Consider the following 21,410-nt stretch of genomic DNA (forward strand, 5'->3'; position numbering starts at 1 on the left):
TCCCACTGCAACATCTCAAACTTACTTATTGCTGCATGTCTCATAAACAACCACTTCAAAGTGTTCATAGCCCTTCATATCTACAAAACATGACAAAATAAATTTTAAAAAGTATAAATACATGAACAGATTATGTGATCCGTTATAAACCTGGTGAAAATAAGGAGGAATAAATACAGAACAAAAACACTTTGTTTTATCCCAAAAGGTTTAAACTGCAGTATTCACTTGAGGTGAATAATTGTCTGACAATGCCATTCCTAGTGTTCGTTTGTAAACACAGAGTTTAAAAGTTGTACCGGGTGTTTATGAGAGCATTTGGAACTTGATGGGTCAAGAAAAGCCTGATGGAAAATGGAGGAAATGGATGAAAAGAATATAGAAAGACTGGTGTTCGGGAATGAGATTAAAACAACACCAATGGTCATCGGTGGTTTACTGTAATAAACCAAAGACCTGGCTACATTAGATCTGAATGTTTTCCTTACAGATGCCTGTCTGAATTTTGTCTAAAATGTAAGTAGTGATTTGTGACTGATGTCTAGAAGTGAACTTTGAGGGTGAGGGGTGAGTGAAGTGGGGGGCATATCAGTGCCATCTTTTCAGTAAGACGAATATTCAGATCACAAAAAAGTGCAGCAGTTTCAGAAATGGGTTGGGAACCCCAAACCCCCCCCAGGCCCTGCTGGGTATCTAATACTGGTCGCTGCGGTCAGTGAAGCTGCATTCACAAACCCACAGCAGCTCTCAGCTCCATCAGGGAATACCTCTGGTCTCCGTCGCTGTCAAAGCACTCCAAAGCACGCTCACTGGGGGTCGATGTACCAAACAATCTCTTCAAGTCTTGGTAGGTGACTCCAAGGGAATTCTTTCCAATCCCTGCTTGTGTGAAGAAGTCTTCCAAGTCTAAAATAAATAAAAACAACACTCTCAATTTACAAAAAATATACACACGTTTTAAGACTTTTCATTGCTTCTTTGCTTAAAGTGACAGTGTGTATTTACCCTGGCAATAGGCGGCAGTAGATACCTACATTGTTGCAAGCAAGCAAGCAGTATTTTTGTGTTGGAGTAAGACCTTATCAACGGATGCCCATTAGGGTCAAAAAGCCTTGGGGAGTGCACACTTTGGCTAAATAACACGCCCATCAGACTCCCTTTCATCACTGGCAATGAGTGAAGAGGTAAATGTGTAAAACAACAACATTTAACAATGACGAAAGTTTTGTAACTGTTACAAATCAGTAAATGTATTTTGTCCTCATGGGCTCACGTAGAAGAAAACATGGTATCTATTATGGCGTCACTCAAGAGACTTAGACCCGCTTCCATGTATTTTAGACCTGATTCTTATGGTTATACGTTACAAAGCCAATATTTTCAACAACTGGGCATCATTTCAATCATTTTCAACATTTTCACGGAAATTTCCAGAAATGAATGGTAAAAAGTACACATCGTCTCTTTACAGCTGTATTCATGTTGCTGCTATTTTGTCTCATGATTTATGGTAAATAGAAAGCTACCACATATAGATGGTTATAGTTGAAACTGATTTGGAGAACAAAAACAAGAATTTCTTCCACATTTATCAATTCAAGGAGACTTCTGTAAATTTAGCCCACAATAAATCATCGCAGAAAACGTCCAAAAATAAATAATAATAATAATAATAATAATAACGCAGCTGTGTGTGTTCTGCAAACCATCAAAACTGATGTATGTTTGACAAAAGGATTACGATGGACACCTTTCAGAGAAGAGACCCCAGGCAAGAACAGCCTTGTGAGACATTTTCGGCCAGCGTTTCTCTTTGCTCGTTTGGGGGTTAAAAAGCGAGGACGTCTGCTAGTTGGTAACTCCGTCATTGGTGTGGATATTCCTGTCAGAAAGAAGGAAAGGAGAAGAGGATATGGATGTCACAAACACACAGGAAAGAAGGTCAAACTGCTATTCTAGGCTGTACCCTTCACATCTTCAGGGGTTGCCTTAGTTGTTACCACTTTGATCATCCAAGTTTCTGGATGTTCACTGCTGATTTCCACTGGAGCTGCTGCATCATTATTCTGCAACTGCAAAAAATAAATAAAACTAAATCCTTGTGCGAATGGATTACTAGCTGCTGAAAGTGTGGACTTGAACATTTTGCAGTTGCCATCTTGTTTTTCGTGGCCAGAAATGACTTCCATGGGCTGGATCTTTAAACACAGGCAACATTATGCAAGAACCTCAAGAAAATGTTTTGATTTTTAAGCACAGAAGGTAAATTATGCTTGATAAACGTAACAAAACCTAAATAAAACTCAAAAATAATGCATGAGAATTAAAAAATCCTTAAAAGATTCGAGACAAACATTTATTTTGTTTTTACTGCTCAGTTTCTTTACCGTACTTAACTCCCATAACCAAGTAGACCTGAAATAAGGACAGAAACTTCTATTACTCACGCTGTGTTTTGACCCATTCTCCAACGAGGCCACTCTCTGATGAAGGTCTGCCACGGTAGAGAGGAGGATGTGAATCTGCTCATCAGTCCACACGTGGTGCTGCTCTTCCGTCTCGTTTACTTCACTCATGACTTTTTTAAGGTCATTTATGTTCTATAAAATCATCATGAAAACCCGATTAGGTGGTCATTTTTTGGATAGAAATGACAAACATGAGCATCGGCAGTTGAGATCTGTTTGATGAAGACATATATTAATGTACTTAACATAGACTATGGTGATCACAGCTAAACAGAGACTATTTGAAACTACAAATTTACCACGGTCAGAGTACAGAACGCCCTAATATACAATTATTGGATTGTTTCCCACTTTGGGCTTGTAAAAAATAAATAAATAAAATAAACGTAATTCTTTGAAATATTTGTCCTAGTTGTAGTTACAAACTCAAAGATCTAAGCTCCCAAAAATAGACTGGTACTTGTTTCATATATAATAAATTCAAAGTCAAGGCGCAGATCCAAGAAATGACAGGACCTTCTTATCCCAAAGGCTGCTTTTAATATCAGCTTGACAAGAAGTGCCAAGCATGCATGCACGCGTGGGTTAACACGTTCGCTAATCTGGCCGAGGCGACCGCCACCACAGCTTCTCATCTGGACTTGAGCCATGATTAGACTGATCAGCTGACAAGTCATCCACAGAATTATCACGCTCAAAAATATGCACGTATCTTTAATTCTTGATATGCAAAGTGCAGCAAGGCTGTAAAGAGGAAGTACATTAAATGCAGTTTATACCAATTAATTGATTATATTACAGTAGGCTAATGCTTTATTGGTTGTTTCATTATGCACACGTGCCCATTCAGTGTATTCATTCATAAATAATACACTAAGATATGAACAAAGTATCCCTCAGCAGTACGTGGTGTGAGCCTTGAGATGTCAAACTGAAAATACAACTTGGTTTTGACCCAGAAAACAATTATAAGCTCTTTCTAAACTAAGAAATAAAGTGTAACATGTTTTGAAAAAGACAAGTTAATGTTCTGTCTCCAAACAGTAATATTCAAAAACACAATTTTTCATTAATTCTGAGATGTTACCTGTATAAAAAAAAAAAAATGAAAAAATAAAATGTGTTCGTGTGTGTTAGTTTAAAGGGACTTTTCGGACTTTTGAATTTTTATGCTCGCGATTGCCCCCTCAGGCCAAAAGCGAAACGGCAGCTTCAATAGTAGGCTCGTGCACGAGGCGCGCATGCTGTACGTGCACACTCCTTAACGAAAATAACAACTGAGACAGTCCCGTGTGTGTGTGTGCGTGCGTGTGTGCGTGTGTGTGTGTGTGTGTGTGGCCCGGAGGACAGAGGACAGGAAAACACGCAGCTCTTCAGCACAGCCGACAAAGGTTTATGATGGATCAGTCCTCCTACATGCTCAGATCATGCCCTTCCCTTGCTTGAAAAATTGTTCCAAATGAAAGTTGAAACCACATCTTTTTTATCCGTGAATTCAATGTCTTTCGGCGAGTCTCAAATAAAAATTTGGGCGTTTTATTTCTGTAAAAAATATACCATTAACGTAAAAGAGAAACTTCAAATAAACTATGTACTCAACCGGAATCAAACCCAGGACTTCTGCATGAGAGTCAGACATACTAGGTGAGCTAAAGCGCCAGTGACATTCATTTTATCTGTAACATTTATATCCTTGATGACAGCTGAAACGTCAATCCAAAGAACGGTTCGGAGCAAAAATGGCTATTTTGTTGCTATTTGCAGGAAATATCTAGAAGAAAGTTCTACAGAAAGTAGCTAAGGGTCCTCAGAAATGTAGCTAGCTTTGTCACTAGGCGTTAGGAACAGCGACAAAGTGGCACTGCCTCTTTCTCTGCTGCTAAAGCTACGGATAGCAAATGCTACGGGCTATGCCTGAGCGTGACGCACATGAAGCAGCCTGCTCGACCCGAGCAGCTCTCTTTTTCTGTGATTTTACAGAAAAACAGGCAATCACAGTAAAAATGCCAGGGCTCATTCTACAGGACCAGAGCATTGCAGGAGAATGTATGAAGAAAACATTTATTATTTCTATACATGTTTTGGCTGTCAAACTTCCTTATAGTCCCTTTAAAGTCTGCTTCTGTTGTTGGGAAACATTTAGGTGATGGACCTGTTTTCTGTGGACGCAGCCTGTCTACTGGCTGGCTGAGCTGTCACCAAGTTTGCTGCCTAATGGGCTCGACACACGGGAGGCAACATCGCCTCTCCTCCATTAATTTTCAATGAGACATGCGCGACAAAGCGATAATCGCGGGTCTCTCTCCTACTAAGCGAAACGCGAAAAACGTGCGTGTGAAATTTTGCACTCGTGCACGACCCAGTGACGCGATCCCAGAAAGTTGAAACATTTTCAACTTTTCATAGCTGTCGCTTGGACGAGAACCAATCAACAGAGGTTTCATTCACTGACCAATGAGCGGACATAATGCTCCGCACATCTCCGAGCATACATGAAGGAGAAGTTGATTATTATTATGTTTTATATAGTAAAATCAGAAGTAAGATTTCACATAACTCTAGCAGCACCTTGTGAAACATCATATCTACCGCTTTATTAACTCTGAACCGCTTAAATAACCTTAATTACCTCCAACCTGACACAGCCAAACAAAACAACGGAAGTTTCGATTTCGCCATGGAACAGAACGCGTAGACAGCTTTGCCGCTGGCCGCGGATCGCCTCCCGTGTGACAGGTAATAAAAGCGACAGCGACAAATTTCGCTGATCGCGGTCGTTTGTCGCCTCCCGTGTGTCGAGCCCATAAAGCCTAGGACTGGAAAATTAAAACAAAGCGAACAAAATCAAATGGTTGCTTTCAAGGAGTAGCCTAAGTAGTCATCTCACGGTTTTGAGGTTTGCAAGCCTCAATTAGAAATTTAATCTGAACTAATTACAGCGCCAGTAGTCTTAAGAGCTTCAATGTAAAAAACAAACACGTCACTTGAAGTCCATCAGGAAAACCTTACGAGTTCTTCGGTTTGTGTTTTAATTTAAAAAATGTAACAAAAACCCTTTTGTTCCAATTTCAAGAAAAATACAAAGTCCTGCTGACTTAAGTTCAGCAAAAGAATATTTTAGGGTTTAAAATGATGAATTAAGGGGAAAATGTCTCATTTGAAATTACCGTCGTCTTCTTAGAGTCGTCTTCTTTCTTTTGATTTTCTAGCGAATCCTGCATAGTCTTCACATCGTGTTGTACACTGGTCAGTGTGCTGCCAATCGTAGCGACGCTCTGGAACAGCAACGTGTTTGAGAAGTTAGCGACTGAAATCCAAACTAACCATGTAGATGAATCCATCTAGAGGCTTTACCTTTTGCAGCTCTTCAACAGTCGTTGGAAGGCTGATTAAATCAGCAGCAGATTTCAAGTTGACTTTTAAATGGTTAACAGCAGAGTCCAGCAATGTTATCTGTGAAGGTAAAATAACACATATCTATGAGAAGGAGATGTTTTTTTAGAACAGAAGTATTACATTTATAAAGATCTCCATAAAAGTCTTCGTCTTAGCACGCTTCTTTTTTCTAAAAGGTGCAAGGAAAAAAGATTTGTTTGAGTGTTTTTGCCATGTTGCTTGAAATGCTCTTCATATACTGATGACAACCAAAAAAATTGATGTTTTGTTTAATTGCCTCTGAAACGTACAATCTTGATAAAACCTCATCCAATCATTGAGAATGGGACATTCCCAATGACTAGAGCATGATCCAGCCATCAAACTGCCCCCTGACTGACTGTCTCCCATACGCATACTTCTCTTTGTGCACGAATCGCACGTTTTTGATTTGGAGCAGCTGAACTGAAAGCAAAGCTTCGTGACTGCTAGTTTCACAGACAGAATGTTCCATTGCTTGTTGTTTGCAATTTAGATTTAAGGAGTTGTTTTACATATTTGTTTAAAGTCACGTTCTGTTGTTGGGAAACATTTAGGTGACGGACTTGTTGTCTGTGGATGCAGCCTGTCCTCTGTTGGCTGGCCGAGCTGTCACTAAGCTCGCTTCCTAAAGCCTATCTCTATTGGCTTGAATGCAAACAAAACACACATGGACACGTTTTCCTTTCAGATTTCTCTGTTGCTAGGGGAGTGCTGCAAAACAATTCCCTGCCAGAACATTAGGGGGTGTAGAGCATCTCTATTGTATTGTATTGTGTATATTCTGTGACTTTTTAACACAGACATATGTGTCCCTCATTCTCCTTCACCTCTTCATGCACACCCCCGTTTCCGGCAAACTTATTCCAGGAGTTAAAAGTCTTCTGCACATCTTTGTACTCCTTCAGAAAAGGGTCGCATAAATGTTCATATCACTGGCTTGTTCTGAAAAACTTTTACGTGCTCCATGTCTGCCGCTAGATATAATCAGCCCTCTTTTGTTTTCAGGGAGAACGGCGGTACTGTTGACAAATTTAAAGAAGATACATGCTGATCAATCACAGGCTTGTGCTCTTCAGTTTGAACAGTTAAAAAAAATGGAGCATTTCTCTGTCATCTTGCATTAACGGATGATAGCATTGTGTGTTTCCACATCCCCAAAGGCAGACAAGAATAAACTAGGCTTAGTGTGTGTGGGGAGCCATCGGAGAGAAGGGGGCAAGTGTGAGGACATTTGGGGTGAGTTTTGGAAGTTTTCACCTGTCATTCTTGGGATTTTCCCAGATCGTTGGTGGCAAAGAGCAGCTGTCATTTTGATGTTAATAAATCAAGAAAGCTAAAACCTGCCTTGTTTTTCACCAGAAATTCACCCTACCATACCATAGATGTTTTACGTTAGAATTTATGGCAGAAAAGAAGCAGACAGCGAGTCAAAAAAGTAAAACTCAACCATCTGGAACAAGCATTACTCATTTACATTTTCTGAAAATGATGCTAGGGGGAGTGGGGGCGGGAAGTGTTGGACTTTTGAACCATGTATTTTCAAATAGAAAAGACACCTATTTTACTTTTAATTGAAATGCCCCCCTTGCCTGTTGAAGCTGAATTAAAATGATCTTTGGTTTTGGATTCCTTTATATATAAATAGATATAAAGCAGACAAATGCGGTTATGATCCCTCTTGTTTAAGCTACAGGCTTCCTTTTGAAGTTGTTTGCAGCAAAGAATTTATACAGAAGAGGCTCCTTAATCCCTAAATTACAGAAAAAACCCGCCAAGAAGGCATGCTTCTGAAAAAATAATCTCAGTTTGTATGGCCCCATTGTTTACTCTCCATATCTTATATTCTCTTAAAGCCTTATAAAGAAGCTGACTGCGCTGATGTTGAGGTTTCCAAACTTACAAGCAAACATAACGACTAACCTTTCGATTCATCTCCGTCAGATTAAACCAGAGCTTGCTCAACCCCTTGTCCCCATTCTTAATGTCGTCAAGTTTTCTGTCCTTGTTTTTGAGGTCCTCGCTTATTTTGGGTATTTCACTTGATGACACCTTCTGGCTAGATTCCACTGAAACAAATGAAATAAAATGTGTTAAAAGCACCACTACTTGGAAAAGAAAAGATTAAATAGTTGATCTACAACCAGTTTGAGATGTCCAAAGGGCAGAATTGTTGTTTACTGACATCACATGGTAACAGGTGATTTGTGACACTTACTGCTGTGCAGCTTCTCTTGCAGCGAGTCTAGATCTTCTTTCAATGCAATCTGCATCCATATGAGTCCAGCGCAGGCCATGACGCAGGCAGCAAGTATGATGAATAAAAATAAAGGGTAGCACACATTGCAGCACTGCCAGTAGCTTTTTCTGTTGAAAAAAGTGGTTGGATTAGACACTGTAAGTGGATAACCTGTTTAATTATTTATAGAGGAATTATTTTCAATAATGGATGTTACAGGAATTATGAAGACTGCTTAAAAGGAATTACTTTATTTAAACGGGCTGACTGATACAATAGCATAGTGTATACATTATTTCAAAGTTATATCGTACATACAGAGTCATTAATCTCATCTCTCCGTGTACAATAGATGGGTAAAAGGCAGGGAATCAGGGAATCATTGAGACCAAAAGTAAAGCCTGTTGAAGGGCACAAACTACTGAAACACTCATTATTAATGTGGCAAGGTGGAGAAAGGTATTTCGTACTGCTACATTAATGCAAACATTAATTCAATCTAACAAACTGATCACCATGGAATTATTAACAACGTCTCTGCTCATTGATATTTAACACAACAACAATGTAAACCCATCACCTACTTGCCAAAGTTAGCTCCACTGTTAGGATTGTTGAAATCATCATCTTCTGAACTCGATTCGGACTCAGAGTCAGGTGGCTCGGTTCGGAGAAGTCGGTGCCCAGAGCCCTTTTTGGTCTTCTTTCTCTTACTGTCACCGAGTCCGATAAGAGCGTTCAGCTCCTTTCTCTTCTTCATCTTCTTCTGGGGAGTCAGCGAACCCGCCGAACTCGATTTAAACCCAACTAAATCCAATGTTTTGTCCAGTTTGATGGATGTTTTGGTTTACGTAGAGGCTAAGCTATTGCTGCTAGCTCCAATTTCAACGACGAACAAAGCTAACGGATATAAACACATCGGATTTGAGCCGAGTGGTTGATTCGACACAACACGCCTAACACATTAAAATGTTTAAACTAATGAGCTTAACGTTATAATACAGCAGCTTATTTGAAAAGAAAAACTTTCTCTAAGAGCTACCGGGTTATCATGTCGTTAAGCTAACTCGCCTAGCACATGCTAACAGAGGCTGATGTTATTGTACTAACATTAATCTCCGGTTACGTCAGGAATTACTTGCTCGAAATATCATTCGTTTAGAAGCGCAGCAAAAAATCTCGGAATAAAAAACTGAACTTTAAAGCATGTAACCAGGTAGTGCTGAGCGACATGTACAAAATTTTAACCTTCTGCCTGAATTGTTTGGAAAGGGTTATCGAAGGAGGACCCTCATAGCTGATTGGTGCGACAATAAAGCTACAACTTCCGCTATTCAGTTTTGACGGGTAGCGAAACCGCACAGAACACCTCTTGCATGTGACGCCCGTCTGTCTGTTCTGTTCAAGGCCATCAAATGAGGTAAAAATGCAGTTTGATACAGCTCGAATCTAGTTTGACGTGTCTCTGCGTGTGCTACGTGTTCCACATACGTTAGTTTTAGCCTACCAATGCTTATGTTGTGTGTTTATTTAGATTGTCAGTCATCCTGGGCATGATAATGAAGGTTTAGTTGTAACTTTTCATACTTTCCTTGAAGACACCTCTCAATCAAGATGATAAATACGATGGTGATGATTATACTCACCCCCCCCCCCCCCCCGTGGTCATGTAAATCTCATATCTCAACTTATCTCTTGCTTTTGTCAGCACAATTTGTCATTGAGACAAAATGTGTTATAATCATCGACATTAAGAACTGTGATCATTTTTATCTCGTTTTTTTGATCATTTCAATTATTCTGAAAGAGAAAGGGTAACCTTTGAAAACACATTTATAAATACTTTTTTTATTTTTGATTTGCCGTTTGATGACGTCTGTGTATCATTACAAGAGCAAAGTCCACTCAGACAGACTAAATTATAATATCCAAAATGAGAATATCTTAAAAAGAACATATTTGTATAGCGTCAAATCAGGATAAGAATCGTCTCAAGGCAATTCACAAAGTAAACATTACATTATAGACTGAAAAAACATTACTTGAACTAAATCATCTATAGAGCAGGGCTTGCTCATCCTCAGATGCTGCTTGGAAGAATAAACAGGTTATTTATTTATTTATTGTTTGTTTGTTTGTTTGTTTGTCATTCTGCTCTGTACATCAAACAGTCCAGGAGAAAACTGAGTAGAACGGCTGCAGCATCACTGAACGTTTTCAAGGTTGTCCTTCACACTACAAACTGCTTTAGCCTCTTCAGGACGTGGAGGTGACTTATGGTTTCCTGTACAAGTCTATCACTCAATTCTTTCTCCTGCAGATGTTCATGTGCAGGAGGTTAAATATGCACCATCTGACAAAATCCTTATGAGTTTCCTGTACCCTTAGGAAATAAAATAGATACTTACAGTACTGGGGTGCTCACTGTGGGAGAGTGATCTTTCCAGCAGGTAAATGACTGCATCAATGACTGGTTGGTATGCTAACTGCAAAGAGTCCTGCTGTGCGCTCACCAGGGGTCAGACATAGCCAAGTACAATCATTTTCATCGCCTTTAATAGATGAAAAGTCAGACAGCGGTCTAAAGCATTTTGGGTGGCTGGGGTTTATGGTTGTCAGTGATGGAACCACACTGGAAAGTTTAGACTGCGGGCAATCCACAGTTAAGCACACTGACAGGAGAAAGAATGGTGTGTTCAGATGCTGCTGCTGATGTTTTCAATGTTGTGGGGGATATAGTATGCTGTGGCCATTGAAGAAATAATGGTTTTAGGAAGGTTGGGAGGAAGAAAAGCCTGAAGCATATGTGAAAGCCTGAAGCATATGTGAAAAATTATTTTATTCCATTTCTTTTCTGATCTGTTTGGCTGTCCCACTGCTGTCCAATTTAGCCTCCTCCAGTCCTCCAACATAGTAGGGCTGTCGCGGTAACCGCAAAAATGAAATATCGCGATATGAAGAAGCCCACCGCGCTGCATCATGGGCCACCGCGATTACTGAACTTGGTTCAACTCAATGATGCATGTTGAGAAGGATGGCTGCACTGGTATCAAAACGAAACGTTACTTCGCTCCTGTGGGAGCACTTTGGTTTTCAGTACGTCAGCTGCTGCGCAGCCAGAGTCCTTGGCCGAGACAGAGCTGCCACCAGCGGCAAATAAATAAATAAATAAACGCTCGGAGACCTGCTGAAGTCCCGGACAAGCACTGCTTCTGCAGCCGTCCCAAAGAGAGTTTGAGCCGAGCTGGAGCTCACTCGCTACCTGCAGGAGGAATGCATCCACCCTAAAGAAAACCCCCGTGACATGGTGGAGCAACAAACGGGAGATTCCCTTTGCTCGCCAGAGTCGCACGCAAGTACGTGTGTGTTAGTGCAACGAGCGCACCATCCGAGAGGCTTTTCAGTGTTGCTGCAAATGTTGCCGCCCCTCTCAGATCCTCTCTCAAACCGTAGTTAACATGCTGGTTTTCCTTGTAGGTAACAAGGACGTGACCGAGCTATAAATCACCGTCATTCGTGTGTGTGAAAGTGAAATGATAGTGCGCCCGCCCCCCGGCGCGCGCGCGCGCGCCCGGTACATGTAATTTTTTATGCTTGATTTTAAACAACTAAACAAAATGGGGACTTGTTTCTTATTTGTTAGATGCTGCAGCCAAATTTGCATTTAAAAGTTTAACCTCCTGAATTTTGTTGTTTTTAAGTTCAGTCGGACTCCGACTGTCGGAGAAACAAACGTTACTGCGATCTGCGTTGTTACTGCCCTTTGATCTGCATTCAGTAAAGTGTTATAAAAGAAGGCACGGCAATTTTAAACCTTTTTTAAATGTGTAAACATTATGTTTAGATAGTACTGCAATAAAAAAAAGTGCTGCAATAATATCGCACACCGCAATATTAAGCCACCCTGAATCACCGCAGGGGGAATTCCTCAACCGCGACAGCCCTACAACATAGTTTTGCTGCAGATGCTTCTCAGTATTCTTCCCTTTTCTATTTATTTTGTATCCTTCCTCACTCTTTTCTCCCTCTCCTAGTTAAAACTCCATTTTCTTTTAATGTAACAAGGCCTATATATCAGAAGTGACCCAGGGATTATTCTTGGAAAACACCTCATTTTCTGGCAAGCGCAACAATCTCACTGTACACCGATATTTATGTAGTCATGTAGCGCTCTCAGTCTCAAATGGTGCATCTTAATCAGGTTTTTTCTCAATGCAGTCACGTCACTACTCTCCTTAATATTCCCTCCTGGTGGTTGGGGGATGTTATTTTCACTACAGCTGTGTAAACAAGCTGGAGAGGAATAAGGTTGTGGTCTTAACAGCCGAGTAGGCGAAAGAGCGATGATCTATATTCACCCTTACTCCTTAGTAAATCCAGTAAATCCGGAGTTTTATTGTCCTGTGTGTTGTGTAACTCACTGGGCGAATGTGGGGAAAGTGGAGTCGCCGGTGATGAAAATGTAGGGACAAGAGGTGTAAAAATCTGCAGCTTTGGCATAACGGTGTGCAAGAGCTCAATGTGTGCAGCATTGTGATCTGAGGGTAGGACGTACACTGTTTTTGCAATGATGTGTGAAAATTCCCTTGAAAGTTATCGTGGCTGAAGGGCACCCTTTAATGTCCCTGTTACACCGTTTCTGTTGATGTTTTCAAGGCTGCGCCATCTAATTCACATACATCACCACAACACTGCATTAAATCTACATACAAAAAAAACATTATGTAAATGTAAAAAATGAGCTTTTATTTTTTAATGAATGTCCATATTTATTACGATTGTAGCAACTGAAATCAGGAAAAATTTGAAGTGATTAACTGCTCAGGGCATCGTTTTTCATTGTGTGCTAAATCCACTTCAATGGTTGCTTAAAGGCAGATTAATTCAGCAATAATATATATTTTATTATAGGTCTATAATATATGCCAAGTGTGTTTTTAGCTGTCTTGCTGAAATAATAAAGCCACGAGACATGTTTACTGTCAGTGCTCTGCCAGCTGAGCGATGTGATGCACTTCCACATATCTTCATAAATGCCGTGTCAATCATTTCTGAAACAAAATCACTCATTTTGTTTCCACAGACCGCAGGATCCTGCTGTATAGGGAAAGTACTGACGTTTCCTAGCCTGGGTGCACTTATTTCATACAATCTGTTTTCTATGCTGTTCCAAATTAATCTAATTAGCAGAGAAATGTTCCACCAGCATTTTTAAGTCTTCTGTTCACTCCTTTTATTTAATCGTGTCGATGGCATTACTCTCAAAAGGAACTTATGCTTAAAAAACAAAACAATATAAGTTCCCAGTTTTTACATCTGATTTATCATCTTTGTGTAACTTTTTTTTTTTGACACAGAATCAGAACGCTGTGCGAATCATTTCATTTGGAAACTCAAACCGTGCACTTCACTTTCTTAACTAACGATTAATCTACATTTAGAATCCCCAGTTTAAAAACGTGTTTACTTTGTTGTACTGTAGGGTTCAAATTACGGGGGAGCTGTACCCTTAGGAAGCCCAGCTCCCCTTAAAAGGTTATGGCCTCCCCTATAACCACTCAACTTACACACCCATGGGCAGCTCGAAAAAAGATCCAGTTTTCACCTATTCTTTAAGCGAACTGTCCGCGTACCGGGGATTATTTTAAGCAGAGAGGATGGAGAGTGGCAAAGCCTCTGTGTAATTCATACCCTGACAATAACCACACACTAGCCCACTGATTTTTGTGTTTGCATAATAATTTAATGAAGTCAACAATGTCCACAAAACAGCACTTATTTCTGTTTCAGTTTGTCACGTCCAGCATGAATTCTGCCATAAATCCAGATGACCCGGAGGGGGATTGGCTGACCCAGCAAGACACACGGGCTAAGCTGAGGCAGGGTTGCTACAGACCGGCTTTTAGCTCATTTTCATGGAAAACAGTCTCCCACTGGTCTGCTCTTAGCTTTGAAATATTGCCTTTTATGCGCCTGGTACTCTCCCCCCTAAAAACCACAATACAATGTTAGTAATAATAATAATAATACAGAATGAAAATCCCTCTCCAGATGAATTTACAGTCACACAAAGGACCTGAAATGCTCCTCAGAATCTCAGTATGAGTTTGATTATTGAGTTTCAAAAGCTGAGACCTACTGCTGATGCTTTATTATCCCTCAGAATAAAAAAAAATCCTCAAGGCAGTACTTGTCAGCTCATGATAATAATGCAACGTCACACAGAAACACAAAGCTAATGTTGTCATAGTTTAGCCAGACTGCAGTGCTTGTTATATAAGAAACCGGGAGGAAGTTGTGTTGTTCTGAGTGCATTTTCTGTGTGTCCAGTCATGTCACATAGGTAGCAAAGTGAAATTCAATCAGTGCCTCTGCTTAGAGCACCTGGGGAGAGAACAAGCTTCACGCTGGGGGCTGTGTGGAGCCATGCCAGTATGAGGCTGCAAATCAAAGCATCAAAGGTGTTTCATCTCTTCACTGGAGTCTGTTTTTCATCGAGGGTTAAGACTGAAAGGATGATGCCTCAACCTCTGGTTCTGCACATCCACAAGCCACAAAGTACGGAGCAACGGGCGTCAGAAGCCAATGTCTCTGATTTCTGCCAAGCATTTGTTTTTACACTTTGTTCACAGCAGGGATGTTCATATTCTCACCAGGACCGATTTCTGTAGCCGTGGGCAGGGAGCAGCCTTGGGTGCTGACTGAGAATGTAAATAGTGGTGGCACGATAGAAAATACTGAATTGAATTGACTGCTAATTGAAGACTTTCATCTGACATGGCAGACTGTGTAAATACAGATTATCATCAGTTGGTGGTGGCTGCTGTTGGAATACCGATTTCTCCCATCAGACATTTTTAAACGTTTATTTAGAATAGTTCAGCTATCATGGATGATTCAGCCACCAGCACATGTGAAAATTTCATCTGACTGGAACACATGTATCACCTTTATTTTTAGGTGATGCCCTTTCAGAAAGCAAACAGTTCTCTCAGCAATCCCCTCGGTTGCTGTTTTCTGTTGCAAACCGAAATGAGCGTTTGTGTTGTTTAGCTTTTCCTTAAAGTAACACAGAGCTGTTTCCTGCTTCTCTGCCCTACTGGTTGAAAGTGGAATTACAACTGTCATAAACAACCCTGCTGTAGCTAGTGCTAAGAATGAGCTAACACTAACATGAGCCAATGAATACCAGAATAAACCATGAAGTAAAAATATCCACACTGGTAGAAATGTATATTATTTTTACAAGTCCAGTTTCAACAAAGCCAGGTCACAATCAGTCCGTGATTTTGTAGCCTCCTTTAGCACCCTCAAGTGTAGGCCACGCCAATGTTCACTCTGATTAACTTAGCCTCCAAAGACATTACTTTCTTATTTTTACTTCCAGGCTCCACCATGATGCAAACTGAAGAAGCTAACTTATTTTTCCTCTTCTGCTTTTTATTGACAATCAGTGAACTGAAAATGCTAACAGCTAGCTTTACAGCTAACAGCCATAAAGTGGGTAAAGAGTGCCCCCAGGACACCTACCCTCTCCACAAAACTATCTGGTGTGGTTTTTGGCCAGTACAGGGCTGCAGAGTGGTACCAAATATGAAACTGGCCAAATTTCTAACTCTACAATCACTGAAATCAATGAAAGCTCTAGTTTAAAGTAAAAAAAAAAGAAGCCATCTATTGTTACTTTAACTCAAACTTAAAATCGTCATTTTGACTAGTGAAAGGTTATCCTATATGGTATCTTTGCCTCTAGTCAGGATTTGAGGGGTTCCTTGGTCTGAAATGTTGAATCTTTGCGTGCAGAATGCCCAATTTGCTGGGGAAGGTTCTCAGTCATCCAGGTCATGGTAATCCCAAAGGGTTCAAATGAAGGCAACTGGACTTCTTTAGTTTCATGATGATGTTTTGCTTCTCATTCAAGAAGCTTCGTCAATTATAACTAGAATAAGGGAGAGTTAAGCTTATAAGCTGTAGCCTCATCAGGGGATGGAGAGGCAGGGTACCCAGAGTGTCACGGTCAGGATGGAGGAGGCAGAAACCAAAATACAGGACCCAGAATGACTCAAGGCAGGAGAAGTTCTCAAAAGAAAATCTTTTAAAGGAGGATGTGCCAAAGTCCAATAGGTACTAAAAAATGAACCAAACTTAATCTTACTAAAAAACAAACAGAAAAACTCGTTCATGAGCACGGACTAGGAAGACACGAGGAGGGCAGAAACACGCTGACGAATGCAATGAACCAACAAACCCAGCGTGACAAGACAATGCTTTTAAACACAGAGGGGGGTAATCAGGGAAACAGGTGGCAGGTGTGAGGAGTGTGAGCTGAGGAGAAACTGGTGGAACCAATTAACTAAATGGGAAGGGAAAGCGCTTGACAGGAGGGCAGATAAACATTAACCTATAAAACATGGATCTAACTAAACCTAAAAGACAGAGGGCAAAAATAAACCACTAATAACCAGATGGGTGAGGAGGACTAATCTAAAGACAACTAGGAAAACCAGGGAGTGACTAGGAGGACACAAGAGGAGAGCCTGGAGTGGGAACAGGAGGGGGTTGGGGAACAAAGGGACACAGAACATGACACAGAGTAGTTTCAGCTAGTTAAATAATAATCCAAGCCACACTTATAAAACCACTTTATTCCAGGGCAGATTAGCTGTTTAACTCTAATTTATTAACATTCTGGGATATTTTCACCCTAAAACTTTTGTTTGTTACACTTTTTAGTCATGAATATTTGATGCTGTGAAGATTAAAGTCCGAAGCCTAGTTTTCAGGAGCCTCGGCGCAGCAGAGCTGGGATATAACTTAATTAGTGTCCTCCTTTTAAGGATATTTGCTCACAAGTGTGGCCAGATAGACATTATAATCCCTCAACAAACAATTCTGGTTTGTAAATTTCAGATTATTACAAAGGATATGGTTAGAGCAAAGGTGAAACACCAGTTGCTGCAGGTGAAACTCACAAGGAAGGGAGCCACATAAAAGCTTGTCAAATTGATGCTTGTGCTGCGTTTCAGTGACCCCAGCCCACAGGTACTCACTCACTGTCCCTGCATTTTTTATCAGTTAGTGTACAAAAGGGAATCAGCAGGGGGCAATGTTCTCACATCAAAGAATAGCAGGCGTTCAGCATAAAGGCAATACTTGAGTCAAGGACAAGTGAGCTCACAATCACTGGCTTACCTCTGGCTAATGAAAGCAGTGCAAATGTTGTTCATATGCGGCGCAGTGGTGATCAGTGATCATGGTTATGCTGTAATATTGACTGCAGTATCGTGTGCATGAGGGCCTTGTATATTTCCATTCTTTTGCTTATTGCCAGACAGAAATGGCAGTTTCCCACAAACACACACACACAGCCAGACACGCAAAGGGAGCAAAATGCATCTGAGATCATGTTATAATAAATAATTAACAGCATCGTAACATTCGCCATTGTATGCCTGGCAGCATTTTTTTAGTGTGAAAATGCTTCACGCTGAGATGACAATTTGACGACTGCTCGGTGCTTTTCATTGCAGCTCCCTCTGTGTAGTCAGATAAATGCCTCATATGTAAAAGGAAATGTGCCAGACGGGGGACATTATGATTCAACAACTAATCCCCCTGTCCTCACCCAGAAGAATTCACACTGTAGCAACAATTAAATATATAGGAGAGCTCTGCAGCGAATCCGAGAAGCTCTGATATCATCTGAAATTGATTAAAGAGAATGGATTAATGTATTAAGGGCACGAAACCGGTGAGAAACAGAGAAAAATGCACATGCACATGGTCTATGGATTTGAATTTTTACTCTATGTAAATAATAATTTCATATTTAGATCATAATTCATAAACACATGTAGAAATCAACATAGAAGGCTTTATTTTCCTGCTCTGTGCTGCCAATAAAGTTGTTTCTAATTTATTATAGTGCAGTGTATAACCTTTTTAATTCAATGAGACTGAGGATTGGTTTCATAGAACGCCAAAGTTCTCTTTTTCAATGTATTAGACCAGGATTAGTTTAATCCATGTCTGTGAAATAGGCCCTTCATTTTCCTGGGAATATCTTCGGCACACTAGTATCATCTTACTTGGTTTTTCCCTTTTCTGTGAGAATAAAAAGAAAAATTAAAATAATTACAAATCCATTTAAATAAAATAAAAAAGTTTTAAGCTAGTTTACATTTGCTTAATTTCTTGAAAGAAATGAAGTGATTGAGAATCAAAAACAATGGAGGAGGATAAAAGGCGAAACAGATGAATGGAGGGAAACATCTGACATGTTAAGGAAAATCAGAGAACAGAAAGTGGTGAGAGAGGGATCTGAAAGAAAAAACATCATTGAAGTTTTGCAAATTTGATTAAAACTGTTTACATGAGTGATTAAAGCATGCCAAAAATAAAAAAGACAGCAGCAGAGCATCCGGAGAGCTCAGAGTAGGGAAGAACAATGCTAATTTTCCACATCGTCTCTTCAAGGTGAAACAGGATGTTTTTGCACATGTTTTTTCTTTAAAACAGCCTCTAGTGCATGCTGCAGGTAAACAGAGATAAACAGAAAAGCAGCTCTGGCCAAAATTTCTCCCACACAGCGGCTATTTTATTAAGTATATCCAGACTCCCTTTACTGCTGCTCATCTGTGACAAGGGCCGATAGATTTTTTGTGCTTGCAAACACAGCCATAAATTTGCAGAAAGCTGCTGTTATTGGAAAAAAAGAAGTTTGAATTTGTACTTGCCCTTGTTTTACCACAGTTTCTGGATTGATAGGGAAGGGTTGTGTCATGTTGGATTTATGTGCATATCTTCCTTCTTGTGTAACTCTCCAGTCCATGAAGTTTTCCATAAAATATACTGTTAAAAGCACATTTTTATATGTTTCATTCCAAGTGGTTTAAATAATAGGTAAGAAGTATTTTTCTTTGTCCTCAAAGTCAGAAGGTAAAATTTGACATTGTATTCCACTCTTTACACATTTTGACAAGTTGGATGAGAGGAACTCGGATAAAATAAATGGCAGAATCAAAAATGTAAGAATGCTGCAAGAAAAAAGGCTGTACTCATATATCTTTCATATTCCAATGTTAGCCTTGGAGTACTTTTTATATCAGCAAACTCTGTGAACGGTATGTAAACCTGATAGTGGCTGCATTTTACCTTGTCCTCTCAAATTTCCTCAGCTTTTCTTAAAACTGCATGTAAGATAGTAGAAATTGATAAAGTGAAATAAAACATGTCCAGATCATTCTTTTTTAAATGAATTTGTCAGTTTTCATAGAAGTTTTTTTTACTCTTAACTGTTCTTTAAACTCAAAAGTTTAAGAATGCAAAATGGGCCAATATGCTTTCGAAAAAAATGGGCCCTGATTGGAAAAACTGAGTGTGTTACAACTGCACCAAGTTAATAGTCTCATTACATCCATACTCTCAGTTCTACCGTTTACTTATTTTTATTAGAACCAAGCAGGAGTGTGAAAAAAGGAAACATTTATTGAAATTTAACACTGCAGTGGCAAATTTGAAAAAAAAAGAAAAAAGAAAATGCTTACAATTTTGTTTTTATGCCTTTTATCAATGTTCTCTAGTTATTAATGTTTAGTGGAGATTTAAAAGGGAAAGAAAAAACAGAAAATAATTAATTAAATGGTTCTTCTCCCAATAACGCGTTTCGGACAGAAAGCAACTATTAAGACCATCCAGTTGTTGGTCTAGCCGAACCACCGCACTTTCATGGGTCCTCCATTACACACTCTTGTAGCAACAGAACGCCACTGGTGTGAGAGGTTCTCTGCTCAATGATAACAGAGGAGGAGAAACAGCCGGCTGCTACCACTTCAACTTTAGAACAAATTACCAGAGGCCCAAAAAGAAATACACCATTTGATGTCACTGACAAAAAAAGACATTTGGACCTAGAAATGGGCGACTGGTGTTTAGCACTATCTTGTTTCCTTTGGCATTGCAGGTTTTCAGTTCCGGCAGAAGTGTCTCAGCAAAAACACCGGGGGAGGGTGAGTGCTCCGTGACCATGTTTGTGTTTGAAACCTAGCTTATGTAGATTTGCCATAGCAGCTCTAAAACTCGGGGTGATAAAGCAAATTAATATATTTTTCACTTTGTGCATATGCATGCACGTGTGCTCTTAGTGGCAGAGACTGACACAAATGTGCAGAATAAACAAAGAAATCAAATATATGTTTAAGATTTCTGTCCAGCATGTGGAGGATCGTGGATTTAAGAATAAAACCAACCTGTGTTTAAAACCTGGCTATTATTTTATTGTTAGTATTCCCTTCCCTGATTCCTGCTAGCCTCCCTTAGTCCTTTTCCATTAATGAGCTGTGTGTGTGTGTTTATTTACTTTTCTATTTTTTGACCCAAGAACTATAGCTGACTGGATGCTTGTAGGTTGTGCAGCACAGGGAAGAGCGTAGGAGGTTTGTCTGCTTAAGAGCTACTGGAACCATCATGCTTGGCAAGGCCAATCACAGCGGCACCCTCGGTGCTGCTTAATTTAGGAAAGCCTCGTCTGTCTGCTTTGTCCTGCACGACGCAGCCATGTTTTTCAACCTGTGCTGACTGTAATGAATGATGCCTTTTGTCTAATAATAATCATTTCAACCCATTTTCGGAATTTTGCATGCGACAGAGATGTGCCACAATTATAAATCAGCTAAGAACTGATGTATTTAAAGATGTCATAAAATCCAGAAGGCATAATTTCCTTTCTGCATTTCGCCTTTTATTTGTTGATGTGCAGGCAAGGCAACACAGTTTAGCTCCTTTATACTTGGATGTAGTTTCATACTGTGAATCTGAAGTTGATATGCGATTCTCTTTGTACCGGATCCTCTCCCGGCATCTAGAAACCAGACGCACAGGGGAGAAACCTTGACGAGGCGCACAAGAAGAAAAACAGCACATTTGGGTATGACTATAAGCTTCAAAGCATTCCCCATCACACGTTTTATTTAATAAATTTATTTTTTAATGTTTGATTCAGTCTGTGGTATAGATGAACAGCACGTGGGGAAAAAAAAGACTTTGTATTTTCGGCAGCATGTTATTTGTGTTTCTGTGGACCTTGAGGTTCATTGAGCCCCCACAGATTGTTGTGTGAGCTTGCAGCAGCTGCGAGACGACATGCAGTATAGAAACTCCACCACCTCTGATGAGGCTGAGGGGAAAAAAAACATGTTTTCTTTCTAAAAAGGAGAAAGAAATAAGAGGATTATGGCTGATAATGTGCGTGTGTGCGACCTCCCACAAGGAGAAGAGCGTGCACAGCTGCA

General features: G+C 40.0%; 1 protein-coding gene and 1 long non-coding RNA gene across 2 annotated transcripts; one reads left to right on the forward strand and one right to left on the reverse strand.

The window, feature by feature from the left end:
- Nucleotides 1–20: 20 nt before the first annotated feature.
- efcab14 (EF-hand calcium binding domain 14) lies at nt 21–9,108 on the reverse strand. The gene is made up of 9 exons (XM_015956768.3): nt 8,706–9,108; nt 8,101–8,249; nt 7,806–7,951; nt 5,823–5,921; nt 5,636–5,743; nt 2,448–2,600; nt 1,967–2,072; nt 1,751–1,882; nt 21–906 (listed from the first exon to the last, which is right to left on the reverse strand). Exons 1-9 carry the CDS (start codon nt 8,879–8,881, stop codon nt 728–730), a joined length of 1,248 nt encoding a protein of 415 aa, XP_015812254.1. The 5' UTR covers nt 8,882–9,108; the 3' UTR covers nt 21–727.
- Nucleotides 9,109–9,476: 368 nt separating this feature from the next.
- Nucleotides 9,477–21,065, forward strand: LOC139061786 (uncharacterized). Its single transcript, XR_011515485.1, has 3 exons — nt 9,477–9,541; nt 20,084–20,129; nt 20,985–21,065. It is a non-coding gene; the product is annotated as an uncharacterized lncRNA (long non-coding RNA).
- Nucleotides 21,066–21,410: the final 345 nt, after the last annotated feature.

The sequence above is a fragment of the Nothobranchius furzeri genome, chromosome 11, assembly GCF_043380555.1.
Source record: "Nothobranchius furzeri strain GRZ-AD chromosome 11, NfurGRZ-RIMD1, whole genome shotgun sequence".
NCBI classification, from domain to species: Eukaryota; Metazoa; Chordata; class Actinopteri; order Cyprinodontiformes; family Nothobranchiidae; genus Nothobranchius; species Nothobranchius furzeri.

Excerpts from the sequence above, each read along its gene's own strand:
- efcab14 (XM_015956768.3), bottom strand. The coding sequence starts at position 8,881 with ATGAAGAAGAGAAAGGAGCTGAACGCTCTTATCGGACTCGGTGACAGT. Across the intron at positions 8,250-8,705 it reads AGTGGAGCTAACTTTGGCAA|AAAAAGCTACTGGCAGTGCT; the intron begins GTAGGTGATGGG and ends TTTTTTCAACAG. Across the intron at positions 5,922-7,805 it reads TGACGGAGATGAATCGAAAG|ATAACATTGCTGGACTCTGC; the intron begins GTTAGTCGTTAT and ends TTACCTTCACAG.